Source organism: Thalassophryne amazonica, chromosome 16 (genome assembly GCF_902500255.1).
Source record: "Thalassophryne amazonica chromosome 16, fThaAma1.1, whole genome shotgun sequence".
NCBI classification, from domain to species: Eukaryota; Metazoa; Chordata; class Actinopteri; order Batrachoidiformes; family Batrachoididae; genus Thalassophryne; species Thalassophryne amazonica.
In genome coordinates this window covers 40,590,673-40,608,285 of record NC_047118.1, presented here as the reverse complement: position 1 = coordinate 40,608,285, position 17,613 = coordinate 40,590,673, and the positions used below count along the sequence as shown (strand labels likewise).

The 17,613-nt window shown below is 40.2% G+C and overlaps 1 protein-coding gene across 5 annotated transcripts in view; it reads right to left on the bottom strand.

Moving 5' to 3' along the window:
• The window catches only part of dus1l (dihydrouridine synthase 1-like (S. cerevisiae)), a 32,363-nt gene that overhangs the window by 4,952 nt on the left and 9,798 nt on the right, over positions 1 to 17,613 (bottom strand). For 3 of the 5 annotated variants that reach the window (XM_034190220.1, XM_034190222.1, XM_034190221.1), the window contains 6 exons: positions 12,602 to 12,710; positions 4,922 to 5,010; positions 1,907 to 2,076; positions 1,713 to 1,750; positions 1,406 to 1,481; positions 125 to 849 (listed from right to left, as the gene is read on the bottom strand). In XM_034190220.1, the coding sequence (XP_034046111.1) occupies positions 719 to 849; positions 1,406 to 1,481; positions 1,713 to 1,750; positions 1,907 to 2,076; positions 4,922 to 5,010; positions 12,602 to 12,710 (613 nt within the window). In that variant the 3' untranslated portion in view covers positions 125 to 718. Of the gene's footprint in view, positions 1 to 124; positions 850 to 1,405; positions 1,482 to 1,712; positions 1,751 to 1,906; positions 2,077 to 4,921; positions 5,011 to 12,601; positions 12,711 to 17,613 lie in introns of those variants that run through there. The other 2 variants (XR_004565598.1, XM_034190223.1) reach the window with 2 other exon arrangements.

Here is a 17,613-nt window from a genome sequence, read left to right as displayed (position 1 = left end):
GGTCTCACTTTTTTCAGGCCAAATGAAGCTCTACAAGACAGCATTATCAATTAAAGACCTTTTAGAAAACTCATCTTACCCACACTGGGGAAGGAAGAAAAAAAAACCCCATCACAAACGTAGTACCTTTAAGTGAATTGTTTTTAATTTTACAGACGTTGAGCTCGCCTTACAAGGGACCGAACTTTGACGTCGCAGTCTCCTGTTTGTCGTAGCAAACTGAGGTTCCTGAAATTTGTACATTTAGTAGCATTTCTCATCAGAAGGCACGTGTTTTAAACCTGTGTAAACCTTCACCTCAAGAAATAAATAGTTTTAAGTCACGAGTATGAAAATGCAGCCACATAATAAAATACATATCTGTCACGATGTTTACAAATCAGTTTACTGAATCTTAAAACCTTAGCAGCACCTACCTAATAAATGAATAAACACCATCACGTTAATATTAATGCATGAACAGAAGACACAATGGAGATAAAGTGTTGTAATTCTGACATCAATCGACCAATTTGGATGCAAGTTACTATCGAATAAAAAAAAACAGTCTGTATTCATTATTTGCTTCCAAATAAGATGTTGCTCTAACAGTCATACTAAGAAGCACTTCGCCAGTCTCCAAATATAAATGGACCTATTAGACGTCCTCATTCTGTTAGCGCTGTAACAGCCAAGAGCCAGGTTGTTTTTTAGCAGGTAAAGGTAGTGACGGTTCAGCTCATAGCAGCACTTCTGCTTTTGGTTCTGTACTGGGCTCTGAGTGAAGCTGAAGAGAGCCGCTACCTCTCGCAGTCTCCTTCTCCTCAAGTTTCCGTTTTTCAGCCTTAGTCTTAAACCTCAGTCCATGACCTGAAAACCAGAGCCGAGAAACACACAATTGCAGTCGTGCTACAAAACAAATTCAACTTTACTGTTCTCACATGAACCTAAAACAAAAGCCCTGCAATAAAGCTGCGTGATGTTGGAAAAAAAACTGCCAATGTGATATATATTTCTTCCTACAGTGTATAAGGCAACATGAAAACAGGAATTTTCTCCAAATTATTTTAATAGCCTTTCTTGAAAGCATGACTCACTCTACAATGATTAGAGTAACTTTGTAGCCCAACGCATCTGCACAGGGGGCTGTGTTTCTCCACATAGAACGGGAGTTGCGTCAGGAAGGGCATCTGGCGTAAAGTGTCAGTGCAATTCCATAAAGGATACTTTGTGGCAATCATGAACAATTGTGGCAGCCCAAAGACAAAAACCCGATTTTGTGCCTCCAGCAGTGTGACTACTGCACAACACAATGACACTGAAAGGATACAGTACATTATGTACTGTGTACAGCCTTATCCTGCAACACAGCTTCACACTGATCCTATGATTTTTATCTACATCATATGTATTTGTGTGTACTGACTTGGACAGTCTGCAACCTCCCTGTAAGCCTTCTTCTTGCAGCAGCCTCGACACAAATTGAAGACACACTTGTTTCCCTACACCAAAGTGAACACAGGATTAAAAGGGGCTCAATGTATAAAGTCCATTTTTATTCATCTTTTATAGTGAAATATTGTTCATGTTACACTTCTGTGACAGATGTCGGTGAAGTTCACATCTGAATTCCATCCTGCTATGTAAGACACGCCCACCGAGTCTGTGTTACCATTTATAAGCACATAACACGTATAAAGTCACTGTAATAAAGTGGGAGATGTTCTGTTTACCTTTGGATTTCCACATTGTTCACATTTGATGTACTTGGCTGTGGGACAGAATGAGAAAGTCACTAAGTCAGGGTGAGGAGATTTTAGTCATATATGTACATTTGTTGTTGCAGTTCCTGTCACTGTGTTAATTTTAAAACAAATTAAAAATGCATATATCTTAAGTTAACTGGATGGCCTCACGTTCAACTCACGTTTCTGTTCTGGACTGAAGTTCTTGTTGGGATTGCGAGATCTCTTCTTCTGCTTGTTTTTGGAGAGTCTTTCAGCTGTTCCATCAGGGTCCTCTAGTGCCCTCTTCTGACACACAGCCTTCTTCACCTCAGAGCCCTGGCTGTTACCATTGGAAACTGGATCTTTGGGCCTGTGAGGTACAGTTAGCAGTAAAATCACAGCAGTTTCACCTATAAAGGTGAAATTACCAGTCTGCAATGGTGTCAAGAAAATCCAGTCTTCTTTTAGACTTAAACTCTTATTTACTGTCATTCATTCAGCAATAAACATCACAGATGCTGTCACAGAGCGAAATATCGATGCACTGCACGCATAAATAAAAACAGGATAAAAGCACAGAATTAAAGTCCAAGGTGTATGATAGTGATAAATACGGTTTAAAAAAAAAAAAAAAAAAACTACTGATAACTATCCTCTGTATTGGTTTTTAACAGTGCAAAAAAAAAAAAAATCACCACAACAACAACAACAACAAAAAAGAACAAATGGTTACACAGAAACCTGGGCGACACTCCACTTTCGCTTCTTGTAATCTCAATCTATGTGTTATCTTTTCCATTAGATAAATGTCTTATCGTTGATGTCCATTGGTCTTTTGTTGGCACAGATGTTGTGCCCCATGTCCTGTTATACATTTTGTGGCTACTAATGACATCATTTTACACAAATGTACATCATTATGTGAAATGGTGTCTTCTGAAAAATTATACAGATAAATCAGTCAGGTGTTAAGGGAACTGTATATCCCAACACTTCACAAAGTACATTACAAACCATTTCCCCAAAACATAATAATTGGACATTCCAGAAGATATGAGCATGGTCTACATTTATTCCTCCACATTCCCCGCCAACAAGTGTGTTGTATTTTAAACGTTTACTTTTAAGTTTGGGTGTAATAAAAAAAACGGATCAGGTTCTTCCATGCGAACTCCCTCCATGTTCGAGAGCTGGTAGTAGTGTGATGATTGCCTCCACATATTTAATCCAGTCTTGATCATCAATTTTTATGTGGAGCTCTGTTCCTCCAATTACCTTTAATCTTTTCACTTGTGTTTTTGTCATGCTCAATTAGAGCTTTATAAATTGTTATTTGATGTTACTGTCTTTGTAGGCTTTAGTTATTGTTTGAATTATACCACTCTCCTCCTGTGGAAGAGTTCCCCTCTATTTCACTTTTGTAATAATCCCTCATTTTAAGATAGCGGAAGAAATCATGCTTTCCAAAATGATATTGTTCCTTTAATTTTTCAAAACTCCTCAGCTGCCCATTTTCCTCCAGTACACACCAAGCTGTCATCCCTCTAATTGTCCAGTAATTATAAATTTTGGTCATATTTTGCTAGCTTAAAATAACTGTCATATGCCACCCATTTCAGCTTAATTCACTTTTCCAGTCTTGTACATTTTGAGTATTTTAAACCATAGTGTCAAGGTATGATTAGTATAAGGTCCAAATTTGATTTAAGTTTCATATTCATTTTTATCTCCAACCAAATTTTGTATGGGTTCCTCTAAAGTACCACTCTCAATGTCTTTCCATTTTGCATTATAATAGGGATTACACCAGCAGTAAAGATATCTCAACTGGGATGCGTAATGATATTCTTTTAACTTGGGGTAGCGACATTCCCCCTTTTCTTTGGGCAGCTGGAGAATACCAAATCTCACTCTAGTTCTCTATTATCCCAATAACCTTGAAATCAATCTATCCCATGTCACAAATTGTGTGTTGGTGAGATCCTACTGGCAATGCTTGAAATAGAAATAAAAACCTGGGCAAAATGTTCATTTTACAATTCCAATTCTAGAGCTGAAGTCCAGAGGTAATGTAGACTACCTTTCAATATAATTCTGTATTCTCTCCTGTACCTGTGAAAACATTTTTGTATTGATATCTGAAAAAATCTGACATTATTTCAACCCCTAAGTGTTTAATAGATTGCATTCCCCATTTAAATTTAAATGTTATTTTTAATGTATCTGCATGGAGTAAAATTGAGTTTTAAAACTTGGTTTTAGAAATATTTATTTTATAACCAGACAGGGGTGCTCAAATGTTTTAACAGTGCCTCTTCAGGGGAGGGACTTCTCTGGTTGTTCGAGATAAGCAATCACGTCATCCGCAAAAAGTCAGATTTATGTTCAGCGCCCATTTAATATGACTTTCATCCCTTTATTTTGGTGTTTTGTCTCACTGCTTGTGCCAAGGGCTCAATAAAAAAGAGCAAACAGGGATGGGGAGAGACAGCATCCCGGTCTGGTTGATCTTTCCAATGTAATTTCCCAAGTCAAATTTCCATTATTTAATTCTGGCTGTTTGTTGCAAAATAAAGTGTCCAGAGGAAACAGTCCTCTGTGATTCCAAGTGATTAGAGGTGGTTTCAAACAGCCAAACTGACAGAAAAAAAATGATTATCCGCTACAAAATAATTATTTTATATACAATGTCCAGCACACAAAAGCAGGTGGGATTGTTACGACGCATTGCGCGAGAGGCGGAGCAAAATAGCCTGTCCAAAAAAACCCAGTGCAGTTCTCGTAGTCGCCAGGTGCTGGGATAATGGGCTTTTAACAGCCTCGTCCTTACCACAAACATGCCTCTAAAATCCTCGTTTGTCCTCGTAGTACCTCGTACACAAACTGCCCCACGCTGTTGTTGCTAAATTTTGAACTTATTGAAATTAGCGCCATACTCAGATGAGCCTCGTTAGCAGAATATTCTGTCTCCAAGAGCCTCTCAAAGCCACTATATTCTCCCACATTTCTTGAATAACTGGACTCGTAACAAAACAAACAAACAAACAAAAAAAAAAAATGCTACACGGCTCATTATTCATCGCTCATCATTCGGTGGGATCAGGGCTTTCGACAAAACATTTGCAAGAGAGTTACTTCTGAATTTACTCCCATGCTGCTTATACTTTACTTTGTGACTATTTGTTGGCAAGAGGCAAACAGAGAAAATGACTCACGCTGGTCGGACATATGGCTGACAGATCCAGTGGGGGAAGGGGAGGTCACCCGGCTTCTCTTCCACATCCTTTCCTTTGGCTATCTCCTCCTGTGTGAACAGACAAAGACACTCAACAACCACAGAGACCAACTACACCAACCTTCCTGCTTTCATTATTCCAATCTGTAATCAAACAAATCACGTTCATCAAAAAAAAAAAAAAAAAAAAAAAAAAAAAATCTAAGCTTGTCCTACAAAACTGCATAAATATTATTATTCCACTCTGATACAGCATATTAGAACTAAAACATTAAAGTGAACCCTGGCTATTGATCCAGTCTCATAACACTGTCCTTCATTAGCAAAACTCCACTCCATCACAAATTACTTCTGTAGCCAAAGGCAGGTGGCCCATTTACAGAGGAGCGGACTGGCGTTATTGGGGACAACGGTCAAAATTTGTTTTTCCTTCCAATTTGCACCCAACTTGGTACACATATGTACGTGGAAATAAATCAGAAAGATCTTTATTGGCATCGTGAGCATGTGTAAGTATAGAAGGAATTGCAACAATGTCATGCGTCGGGCGGGAGCCACGCTGGTAGGCAGAAAACTTTTATTCAAGTCACTGACTGTGCATAATATTTGAAGATGTCACCGTTCAAAGCATGCACTCTGGTGATCCATCCCACACTGACAGATCAGCGCCATGCATAAAAAAACACATCGCACCCAGATGGATGACAATCCCTTTGAAAGATTTTCACTTAGGCAAGCATTTAGTCCTCAAGGATCAGATGTGGTTGGCTCAGAATGGTGTACAGTAGCAGGTGGAAGATGGGATCACAAGCTCACCCTGTGTTCAATTCATCAAATTAAAAACAAACCTCCCTGTCTATTTTTTTTTCTTTTCATCCTCCTTGGAGAAATGTATAAAATGCATAACGCACACACACACACGTTCTTAAATTGTTATGGATGGTTGATTTTGTGTTTGCGGATCTTGTGGTGTGCTCAGGGTTTTTGCTATTTTATTTTTGGGAAGTCGTGTGATCCACACAGGTTTATACAATTAACGTGCAGGTGAGTTTTCTGCCTGCCAGTCTTTGCGCGGGAAAGTCGGAAGTAAACAACAACAACAGCGTTCCCTTCTACTGCGTGTCTGCACATCTACAGTGAGGAAAATAAGTATTTGAAACACCCCTGCGATTTTGCAAGTTCTCCCACTTAGAAATCATGGAGGGATCTGAAATTTTCATCTTAGGTGGCATGTCCACTTTGCGAGGACACAATATAAAAAAAAAAAATCCGGAAATCACAATGGATGATTTTTTAAATAATTTATTTGCATGTTACTACTGCAAATAAGTATTTGAACACCTACCAACCAGCAAGAATTCTGGCTCACACAGACCTGTTAATTTTTCTTTAAGAAGCCCTCTATTCTGCAGTTTACCTGTATTACTGCACTTGTTTGAACTTGTTACCTGTATAAAAGACACCTGTTCAAACAATCAGCCACACTCCACCTGTCCACCATAGCCAAGACCAAAGAGCTGTCTAAGGACACCAGGGACAAAACTGTAGACCTGCACAAGGCTGGGATGGACTACAGGACAACAGGCAAGCAGCTTGGTAAAGACAACAACTATGATTATTTATTAGAAAGTGGAAGAAACACAAGATGACTGTCAATCTCCATCGGTCATGGGATTCCATGCAAGATCTCACTTTTGTGGGGGTAGGATGATTCTGAGAAGCTCAGAACTACACAGAGGGACCTGTCAATGACCCGAAGAGAGCTGGGGACCACGTCACAAAGATTACATATAGTAACACATGAGTGCTGTCATGGTTTTAAATCCTGCAGGGGCAGCAAGGTCCCCCTGCTCAAGCCAGCACATGTCCAGGGGCCCGTTTGAAGTTCACCAGTGACTATCTTGATGATCCAGAGGAGGCATGGGAGAAGGTCATGTGGTCATATGAGACCAAAATAGAGCTTTTAGGTAATCATCTCCACTTACCATGTTTAAGAGGATGAGAACAACCCCAGAAAACCATCCCAACCACGAGAAGCATGGGGTGAAACATCATACTCTGGGGGTGCTCTTCTGGCATAGGGGACGGATGACTGCACCGTATTGAAGGGAGGATGGATGGGGGTCATGTATTGTGAGATTTTGGCAAACAACCTCCTTCCCTCAGTAAGAGCATTGAAAATGGGTCATGGCGGGGTGCTTCCAGCATGACAATGACCCCAAACACACAGCCACGGCAACTAAGGAGGGGCTCCGTAAGAAGCATTTCAAGGTCCTGGAGTGGCCTGGCCAGTCTCCAGACCTGAACTCAATAGAAAATCTTTGGAGGGAGCTGAAACTCCAAACCTGAAAGATCTGGAGAAGATCTGTGTGGAGTGAGCCAAAATCCCTGCTGCAGTGTGTGAAAACCTGGTCAAGAACTACAGGAAACGTTTGGCCCCTGAAATTGCAAACAAAGGCTACTGTACCAAATATTAACATTGATTTTCACAGGTGTTCAAATACTTATTTGCAGCAGTAACATACAAATAAATAAATAAAAAAAAACAAACAACAAAAAAAAACAACATATTGCGATTTCCAGAATTTTTTTTTTAGATTATGTCTCTCACAGTGGACATGCACCTAAGATGAAAGTTTCAGACCCCTCCATGATTTCTAAATGGGAGAACTTACAAAATCGCAGGTGTTTAAATACTATTTTCCTCACTGTAAGTTACAATAACAATTCTCAGAATCCAAAAAACAAAATAAGCTCCAATAATAAAAGCACACTACAACAACACACACACTACAACAACGTGCAGAAATAACTCAGCCACAGCAGCCGGTACATTCTGAGTGCCGGTCCCAAGCTCGATAAATGCATAGGGTTTACATCAGAAAGGGCACCCGGCATAAAACAAGCCAAAATAAAGATGCAGAGTACAATTGAATTCAGTACCAGTTCGGGTCGAGGACTGGGTTAACAACGACCGCCAAAGGTGTCGTTGCCCAACAGGATGCTGATGGAAATTGGGCTACTGCTGGGTGAAGAAGAGGAGAACATGTCCAGAGACAGCGGGAGAAGAGGAACACTAGAAGAGTGGAAGTGAGAGTCGGAACTCTGAATGTTGGCAGAATGACTGGTAAAGGGAGAGACCTGGCTGATATGATGGAGAGGAGAAAGGTAGACATATTGTGTGTGCAAGAGACCAAGTGGAAGGGAATAAGCAGGAACATCGGCGGTGGGTACAAGTTGTTGTAGCCATGGTGAGGGACAGGAAGAGAAATGGTGTTGGGGTCATTTTAAAGGAAGAGTATGTTAAAACTGTGTTGGAGGATAAGCGAGTGTCTGACAGGGTGATGAGTGTGAAGTTGGAAACTGAAGAGGTGATGACGAATATCATCAGTGCATATGCCCCACAGGTAGGTTGTAAGACAAAGGAGAAAGAAGATTTCTGGAATGAGTTAGATGAGGTGGTGGAAAGTATGTCTAAGCATGAAAGAGTGGTGATAGGAGCGGACTTCAAGGACAGGAATGTGGAAGGGCAGATGGTAGTTGATTTTTCAAAAAAGGATGGAAATGGCTGTGGCGAATACTTACTTTAGGAAAAGGGAGGAGCACAGGGTGACATGTAAGAGTGGAGGAAGGTGCACACAGGTGGACTATATTCTTTGTAGGAGATGCAAGCTAAAAGAAATTGGAGACTCTAAGGTGGTAGCAGGGGAGAGTGTAGTTAGACAGCATAGGATGGTGGTTTGTAGGATGACTTTAGAGGTGAAGAAGAGGAAGAGAGTAAGAGCTCAGCAAAGGATCAGATGGTGGAAGCTGAAGGAGGAAGACTGCTGTGGAAATTCAGTGAGCAGGTGAGACAGACACTGGATGGAGGGGAAGCAGTTTTGGACAACTGGAACAGTACTGCAAATGTGGTGAGGGAGACAGCTAGTAAGGTACTGGGTGGGACATCTGGACAGCAAAAGGAAGACAAAGACTTGGTGGTGGAATGGAGATTTTCAGTAAAGCATAAGCAGAAAGAGGTTGGCGAAAAAGAATTGGGATAGTCGGAGAGATGAAGAAAGTAGACAGGAGTACAAGGAGCTGTGGCATAAGGCAAAAAGTGAAGTAGCAAAAGCCAAGCGAAAGGCATATATAACAAGCTGTACAAGACGTTGACCAGTAAGGCAGGAGAAAATGACTTGTACCGATTGGCCAGACAACAGGACAGAGCTGGAAAGGAACTGCAGCAGGTTAGGATGACAAAGGATGCAGATGGTAATGTGCTTACAAGTGAGGAGAGTGTTGAGAAGGTGGATGGAATATTTTGAGGAGCAGATGAATGAAGAAAATGAGAGACAGAAAAGGCTGGATGATATGGAGAAAGTAAATCAGGAAGTGCAAGAGATTAGAAAGGATGAAGTGAGGGCTGCTATGAAGATGAAGAATGGGAAGCTAGTTGGCCCAGATAACATTCCAGTGGAGGCATGGAAATGTTAAGGAGATTTGGCAGTGGAGTTCCTAACCAGATTGTTTAATAAAATCTTGAAAAGTGAGATGATGTCCGAGGAGTGGAGATGAAGTTCCTATTTTTAAGAACAAGGGTGATGTGCAGAGCTGCAGTAACTACAGAGGCATTAAGATAATCAACCACAGCATGAAGTTACAAACATGAGCAACAGAAGCTAGGCTTAGAAAACAGATGAAGATCTGTGAGCAGCAATATGGTTTCATACTGAGAAAGAGCACTACAGATGCAATGTATGCTTTGAGCATACATGGAGAAATATAGAGAAGGTCAGAAGGAGTTACATTGTGTGATTGTGGATTTTGAGAAAGTTTATAACAGGATGTCAAAAGAAAAGTTGTGGTATTGTATGAGAAAGTCTGGAGTGGGAAAGAAGTATGTGAGGGAAGAGCAGGACATGTACAAGGATAGTGTGACAGTAGTGAGATGCGAAGTAGGAATGATGGATTCATTCAAGGTGGAGGTGGGCTCAGAGTCCTTTCTTGTTTGCGATGGTGATGGACAGGTTGACGGATGAGATCAGACACGGATATGCATATATTATGATATTTGCAGATGACACTGTGATCTGTAGTGAGTACAAAGCAGGTTGAGTCTATCCTGGAAATGTGAGATACACTCTGGAGAGCAGGGAAATAAACGTCAACAGGAGCAAGACTGAGTACATGTGTGTAAATGAGAGGGAGCACAGTGGAATAGTGCAGTTACAAGGAGTAGAAGTGGTTAAGTAGATGAGTTTAAATAATTAGGGTCAACTGTCCAAAGTAATGGAGAGTGTGGCAGAAAGGTGAAGAAGAGAGTGCAGGCAGGACAGAGTGGGTGGAGAAAGGTGGCAGGAATGATTTGTGACTGAAGAATATCTGCAAGCGTGAAGGGGAGTTTACAAGACAGTAGTGAGTCCAGCTACGTTGTACAGCTTAGAGACTGCAGAACTAACAAAAAGACAGGAGGCAGAGCTGAAGATGTTGTGAGTCTCTCTGGGTGTGACAAGGATGGACAGGATTAGGAATGAACATATCAGAGGGACAGCTCAGGTGGGACAGTTTGGAGAAGAGTGAGGCCAAAGAGGAGGTTTATGCATGCGTTGAGGGAGGACATGCAAGGGGTTGGTGTGACAGAGGATGATACAGAGAATGAGGTGAGATGGAAATAATTGATCTGCTGTGGCGACCCCTAATGGGAGCAGCTGAAAGAAGAAGAGGTAGAAGATGGCAATAATGGACAAAAATCCAGAAGAGCTGCCATATAGAGCGGATAAAATAAGTACATTACCATTTTTTCAGTAAATATATTTCTGAAGGTCCTACCAACATGAAATTTTCACCAGATGTTAGAAGCAACACAAGTAATCCACACATACCAAGAAACCAAAACAAATAAGTACATAAATTAAGTTATATGTAATCAAATGGAATGACACTGGAAAAAATGACTGACTATGCTTCCTGAAGTTTATTATATTCTTTGTACAAAAGCCTTTGTTGGTAATAACAGCTCTGAGATGCCTCCTGTATGGAAAAACTAGTCGCATGTATTGATTGCTCAGGTGTGATTTTGGCCCATTCTTCCACACAAATCTTGAACATTCTGTGGACCTCTTCTATGAACTCTGATGTTTAGTTCTTTCCATAGATTTTCTATTGGATTCAAGTCAGGTGACTGACTATTTCATTCTCTGATACAATTGAGTTTCCTTGGTTGCGTGTTTGGGATGATTGTCTTCCTGAAATGCCCACCCTCATTTCATCTTCATCATCCTGACAGATGGCAGATTTTTTTTTTTTTTTTGATTTTTTTTTTTTTTTTTAAATCAAAAATGTCTGCTGGTGCCGTATGCTGAAAAACAGCCCTACAACATGATGTTCACATCTTCAAACTTCACTGTGGGTATGGTGTTCTGGGCTGATGTGCAGTGACATTTGACCTCCAAACATGGTGTGTATTATGGCATCCAAAGAGTTCAATTTTAGTATCATCTGACCAGACTATATTCTCTCAGTATTTCACAGACTTTTCTAAATGTTAGGCAGCAAAACTTTAAACAAGCTTCAACATGCTTTTTTTTTCCCCTCAGCAATGAAGTCTTACTCATTGTTTTCTTACTCACTGTCATTACTTATTGTTTTCTTTGAAACAATTGTTCAGTTTCCACAAGTGGTCCTTGTCTCCTGGAAAACTCTTCTGATAATTCTTTTCACTTTTCTGTCAGGAATTTTGCACGGAGCACCTGGTTGTGGCCGGTTTATGGTGAAATGATTTTCTTTCCACTGTGAGTACAGAATGTAATTATCAACATCAATTCTTCAGTGTTAGCTAATATCTGTTGTAAAATATTAGACTATCAATGTTCCATTTTGGTGGCATTCATCCTTGGCCCAAAATACATAAGCATACCAAACCGATAATGTGAGCTCCCCCCAATTTGTCTGTGATCAGAGTTATATACATGCACGCAGAGCTTTTTGTCTTTTCCGCATTTTGCCAGAACCAGATGTTTTTATTTTTACACCCATAGAGACGGTGCCAGAAGACATCAAACGCACTAAACGTCTAACTCATGGTATCGGCAATATGACACTTAACAACTGAACTACAAAAACACAGGAAATCAAAAACACTAACAACACTGTTAAACATACATAAACCACAATAACAACATTTAAAAACCCTAAAACCCTGAACTCCCATGGCGCATTGCAGCACATCTATTGTTCTCTGCTGTTAGCCAATATTGCTAATTTCTTCAAAAATAGTAGCTCAGTTCAATTGTTAATATACACACACTGAAGTGTCCTTTCCCTGATACAGGGATGACTGTGGTAAGCTTCCTCCCCCACTAACCTGTTCTATTGTTTTCTTCCATGATACAAAAACCTGGATTAGCAATGTGTTTTCTTTTTCCCTACTCCAATTGAGGGGTGGTGATTCTATTGTACCTGAAAGGGATGCGTTTTATCATTAGCTTCTCCTAATAAACATATATATATATATATATATATATATATAGTAGTCCTATTAACTTCCCATTTTTGCAGCGTTCATCTTTGACCCAAAATACATAAGCATACCAAATGGCAAATGTCAGCTCTCCTGATTGAAGCCACACACACACACACGCCACTTGGCTAGTATAATATAGATACTTTTGAAACTCACAAGAGCAGTTACCTGGCAGCGTAGCCTCAGCTGTTTGCTCACGTGAGCCAAACCCTCGAGGGTTTTCACCTTGGCCAACTCCTCCCTCAGATCTTGGTGAATCTGCAGCCTAACCAAACATGGGCAGAAATCATGTGGCTGTATGAAAATATATACATGGGTCTATTACTTCAGTTATTGTTCAGCTACAATCTGAGTGATCTCATGATTATAGAATGAAAAACGTTGAACCTTAAAACAGTCCACACGTGGTTCTGCTCAACTGTAAGCAGATAGAACAGAACCACTCAAGTGCAGGGGAGTAGCACCAAATTCTGGGCCCTAGGTACTAGCCATATTGACGAACCCCCCCCCCCCCAACACACACACACACACACACACACATTTATGTTCTTTTTTATTAACCCAAACACCAAATTTATAATGCGTAGTCAAACCAGGTCTAAATTATGTATACCTTAGATCACACCTGGGAGTCAGAACCCTTGTTAAAGTTGGGGGAGCAATATTGACTTGGGGGGTCTAGGGGACCAAATTGCACCATTTTCTAGAAAAATGGTGCAATTTGGTGCATTCCCGTCTGTTAAAATGCATAGGAATGCACCAAGTTGCACCATTCCCATCTATTAAATGCACAGGAATGCACCAAATTGCACCATTTTGTAGAAAAATGGTGCAATTTGGTCCCCCAGACCCCCCAACTCAATATAGCTCACCTCTCTTTTCAAATAATTTGGTTAGCAGCTGCTTTCCCTCATTTAGTTTTCTTTCCCTGTCCTTTCTCTTCTTTTTTGAAATCTTTTTTAGGAAAGACATTTTATTTCAGCCTAAACACTAGGGCTGCAACTAATAATTATTTTAATGATCATTTCATCGGTCGATTATTTTTTCGATTAATCGTTTTGGGGTTTTTTTTTTTTTTACTTACATGTGAGTTTTGCCATTATTTCTTTAAGTGAGTTATTATTAAAAGGCCTTTATCATGCAACATCAACGTTTGACCTTGTAACAAAGTTATGATGTTATATTCTTGTCAAAAACATACCCGGAGTAGTGTTTTGTTTTATTTTGCACATACATACATCATACATACATACACATCACACAAAGATTTCCATCAGGTTTCACCCGATTATGAGCATTTTTAGATGCCTACAGCAACTATTAGAGGTGTCGGAAAAAAAATTGATTCACGTCCTAATCGCGATTCTTATTTATTCCGAATCTGAATCGATCCAAAATGTCCAAGAATCGATTTTTATAAAGCATTTTCTTAAATATTTTCTTGCTTACTCGCTGCATGTACTGTTTGTCAGGCAACGGTTTCTGTACTACAGCGTCCCCGCGAGGGGGGGGGTCCGGCGTGCTTCAAACACTCGTGAGCTGCAGAGTTCAGTGGCTGCAGCTTAGCACGGTGGACGAAGAGCTAACTCAGCCAGCACCGTCTTTGCTGAAGGCAAATGTTTGGGCACATTTTGGATTTTATTATTTGCTGCGTAAGAAGGAGCTTGACATGACTTATGCAGTGTGCAAAATCTGCAAAATGAAAGTCAAGTATTTCAGAAACATTTCAAATCCGCAAGCCCACATGCTACACTATCACCCGGAGCTAAAAGAGCAGAGCTGCGGTATCTGTCGACTACTGACCAGCGCTTCGCTAAACTGCCAGCCCACTCTGAACGAGCAAAGCAGATGAGTAAATTTACATCTAGAATCACTTGATTAACCTTGTAAAGCTGCATTTTCTTAAACAAACATTTTTAATTAATATAACTATTTCTCAGAGCTCTTTGAACTGAAAATCGATTCTGAAGCGAATCATCACCCCAAGAATCAGAATCGAATTGAATCGTGAGTTGTACGATTCACATCCCTAGCAACTATCTCAACCACTGACAACACATTACAGCAAGAGTCCACAAAAGTATTTTAAAGGCCTGACTAAAGTGTAATATGTTATATTTAATAAGATATTTTCATGAAAAAAGACACAAATGTGCAGTTTACTGCATTTTATTTTTTTCTTGTGTAAAAACACAGCTTAGTGTGGTTTGACCAAAACAAATTGTCTTTAAACTTAAAAAAAAACAGGGATGAAGTGGAGGTGTAAGAGTCACTAGGTGTTCACAGGAAACAGTTATTTCTATATTTATTATGTTCATTGTTAGTTGGTTTAATCTTTTCTGTTTTATCAGATTCTTTGTCCATTTCTCTAAAACTGTATTGTTGCATTATTAGTTATTATTACTATTATTGTTGTTGCTATTATTATATTGATATATAAATAAAAATAATTAATAAATATTACAATTTGTAATAGCATTGGCTCTTTTACGACAACAAACGCTGAGCCATTAATTATTAAGCAGAAAACAAATGTGCCGACAGCTGCAACAGCTTAATGCTAACCTCACTTTGAAAACCGCCATATGCATGCTAACTCGTTAGCATCGGTCCCATTTTAAGTTCTAAAATACATCTATCACTGTTTCAGAGACCATAACACGTCAGATTAACACAAAAAGGTAAATATTACTGCAGACATATGCTCTTTCATATGCTTTGGGGTTGTTAGTGGGGAAAAAATTAAGATTAAGCGAAATAAAACACTGAATCAACAAAGCACCAGATCGAAGCACTGCTTTGATCTGTGAATCACTGATTGGTTCAAGGTTCAAAGGAAAGCCGCGCTGCAGAAACAGTTGATTTATGGGAAACAAACGAAACATTTGCGGTAAAACAAAGTTATTTACCACTAATTGATGACTAAATTAGTTGACAACTACACTCAACAAAAAATATAAACGCAACACTTTTGGTTTTTGCTCCCATTTTGTATGAGATGAACTCAAAAGAATCTAAAACTTTTTCCCACATACACAATATCACCATTTCCCTCAAATATTGTTCACAAACCAGTCTAAATCTGTGATAGTGAGCACGTCTCCTTTCCTGAGATAATCCATCCCACCTCACAGGTGTGCCATATCAAGATGCTGATTAGACACCATGATTAGTGCACAGGTGTGCCTTAGACTGCCCACAATAAAAGGCCACTCTGAAAGGTGCAGTTTTGTTTTATTGGGGGGAGATACCAGTCGTAATCTGGTGTGACCACCATTTGCCTCATGCACTGCAACACATCTCCTTCGCATAGAGTTGAAGAGAACACCTCTCCAACGTGCCAAACGCCAGCAAATGTGAGCATTTGCCCACTCAAGTCGGTTACGACAACGAACTGGAGTCAGGTCGAGACCCCGATGAGGACGATGAGCATGCAGATGAGCTTCCCTGAGATGGTTTCTGACAGTATGTGCAGAAATTCTTTGGTTATGCAAACCGATTGTTTCAGCAGCTGTCCCAGTGGCTGGTCTCAGACGATCTTGGAGGTGAACATGCTGGATGTGAAGGTCCTGGGCTGGTGTGGTTACACGTGGTCTGCGGTTGTGAGGGCTGGTTGGATGTACTGCCAAATTCTCTGAACGCCTTGGAGACGGCTTATGGTAGAGAAATGAACATTCAATACACGAGCAACAGCTCTGGTTGACATTCCTGCTGTCAGCATGCCAATTGCACGCTCCCTCAAATCTTGCGACATCTGTGGCATTGTGCTGTGTGATAAAAACTGCACCTTTCAGAGTGGGCCTTTTATTGTGGGGCAGTCTAAGGCACACCTGTGCACTAATCATGGTGTCTAATCAGCATCTTGGTATGGCACACCTGTGAGGAGGGATGGATTATCTCAGCAAAGGAGAAGTGCTCACTATCACATATTAGACTGGTTTGTGAACAATATTTGAGGGAAATGGTGATATTGTGTATGTGGAAAAAGTTTTAGATCTTATTTTTGCTGAGTATATTTTAATAATCAATTAAATCGATCAGTTGTTTCAGCCTACTAAACACTTCTTTCTGTGAGATCCCGTTTGGGATGTGTGGTGTGTGTGTGTGAGAGAGAGAAAGCGTGCCACCTGTGCACCTAGACTAAACCATTGTACAACTGTGCAGGGGTGGGAGGGAGAGATCTTTCAATATTATTGTTAGAGCAGAATTATGTTTTGCAACATTTACACATTCATTCTAATTATATTCTTGTACAACATGAATAGTATGAACATTAATAACGTAACACAAAAATGTATTAAATGCCAGTTTTTTGTGGCCCCCCCCCCCCCCCCCCCCATGCTCTGGGCCCTCGGATACATATTACCCTTTACCCCCCCAGTCCGATGCCCCTGCTCAAGTGTATGTGACCAATAAACCAGACACTGGCAGGTGCAACTTACTGTATTTTCGGAATATAAGTTGTGGCAATTTTATTGAGTTTGCGAGGGCGCTGCGACATATAGTCTGGTGTGACTTACATAACGGAGAAAAAAATAAATCACTATTCACAACGATGAATATGAGAAAAACACCATTAAACTGCCTTTTCATTAAAAAAAAAAAGAGGTGGAAACTTCCTAATGGGCCTTGATTACTTTCCACACGCATACAAAGTCGGTCACACTCAAAGTGTTTTTTAACTGAGTGATCATGATGGTGTCACTATTTTGACTTTTTCCTCATGTCAGGCTTTGGATAAAATACAATTAGCAGTCAGGCTCACTTCAAGCAAATAAAAATCAACAAATGCCTTTATCAAATAGCAAAGAGTGCGGTCAAATGACACACACACACACACACACACACACACACACACACATAAAAAAACGGCGCTGTAAAAATGCACACGCACAGACGTTCATTCCATAGCAGAGTAACAATGTGAACAAGAAACACATAAATGTGCTGTTAGGAGATTTAAAACTGAACTTGCTCTAAGTTTGCATTGGACCACTCTGACACTTGGAAATGTTCCACACAGAATCCAACAGAGATCAGCGCTCAAAAAGTCTGTGTGATATCCACCATTAAACAAGGAACAGGAAAAGTCCTAAACAGCTAACTGCCGACACTCAAAAGTTTCTCCTCTGGGCGGGCACGAGGCTGTTTCCATGGATCCTCTCAGC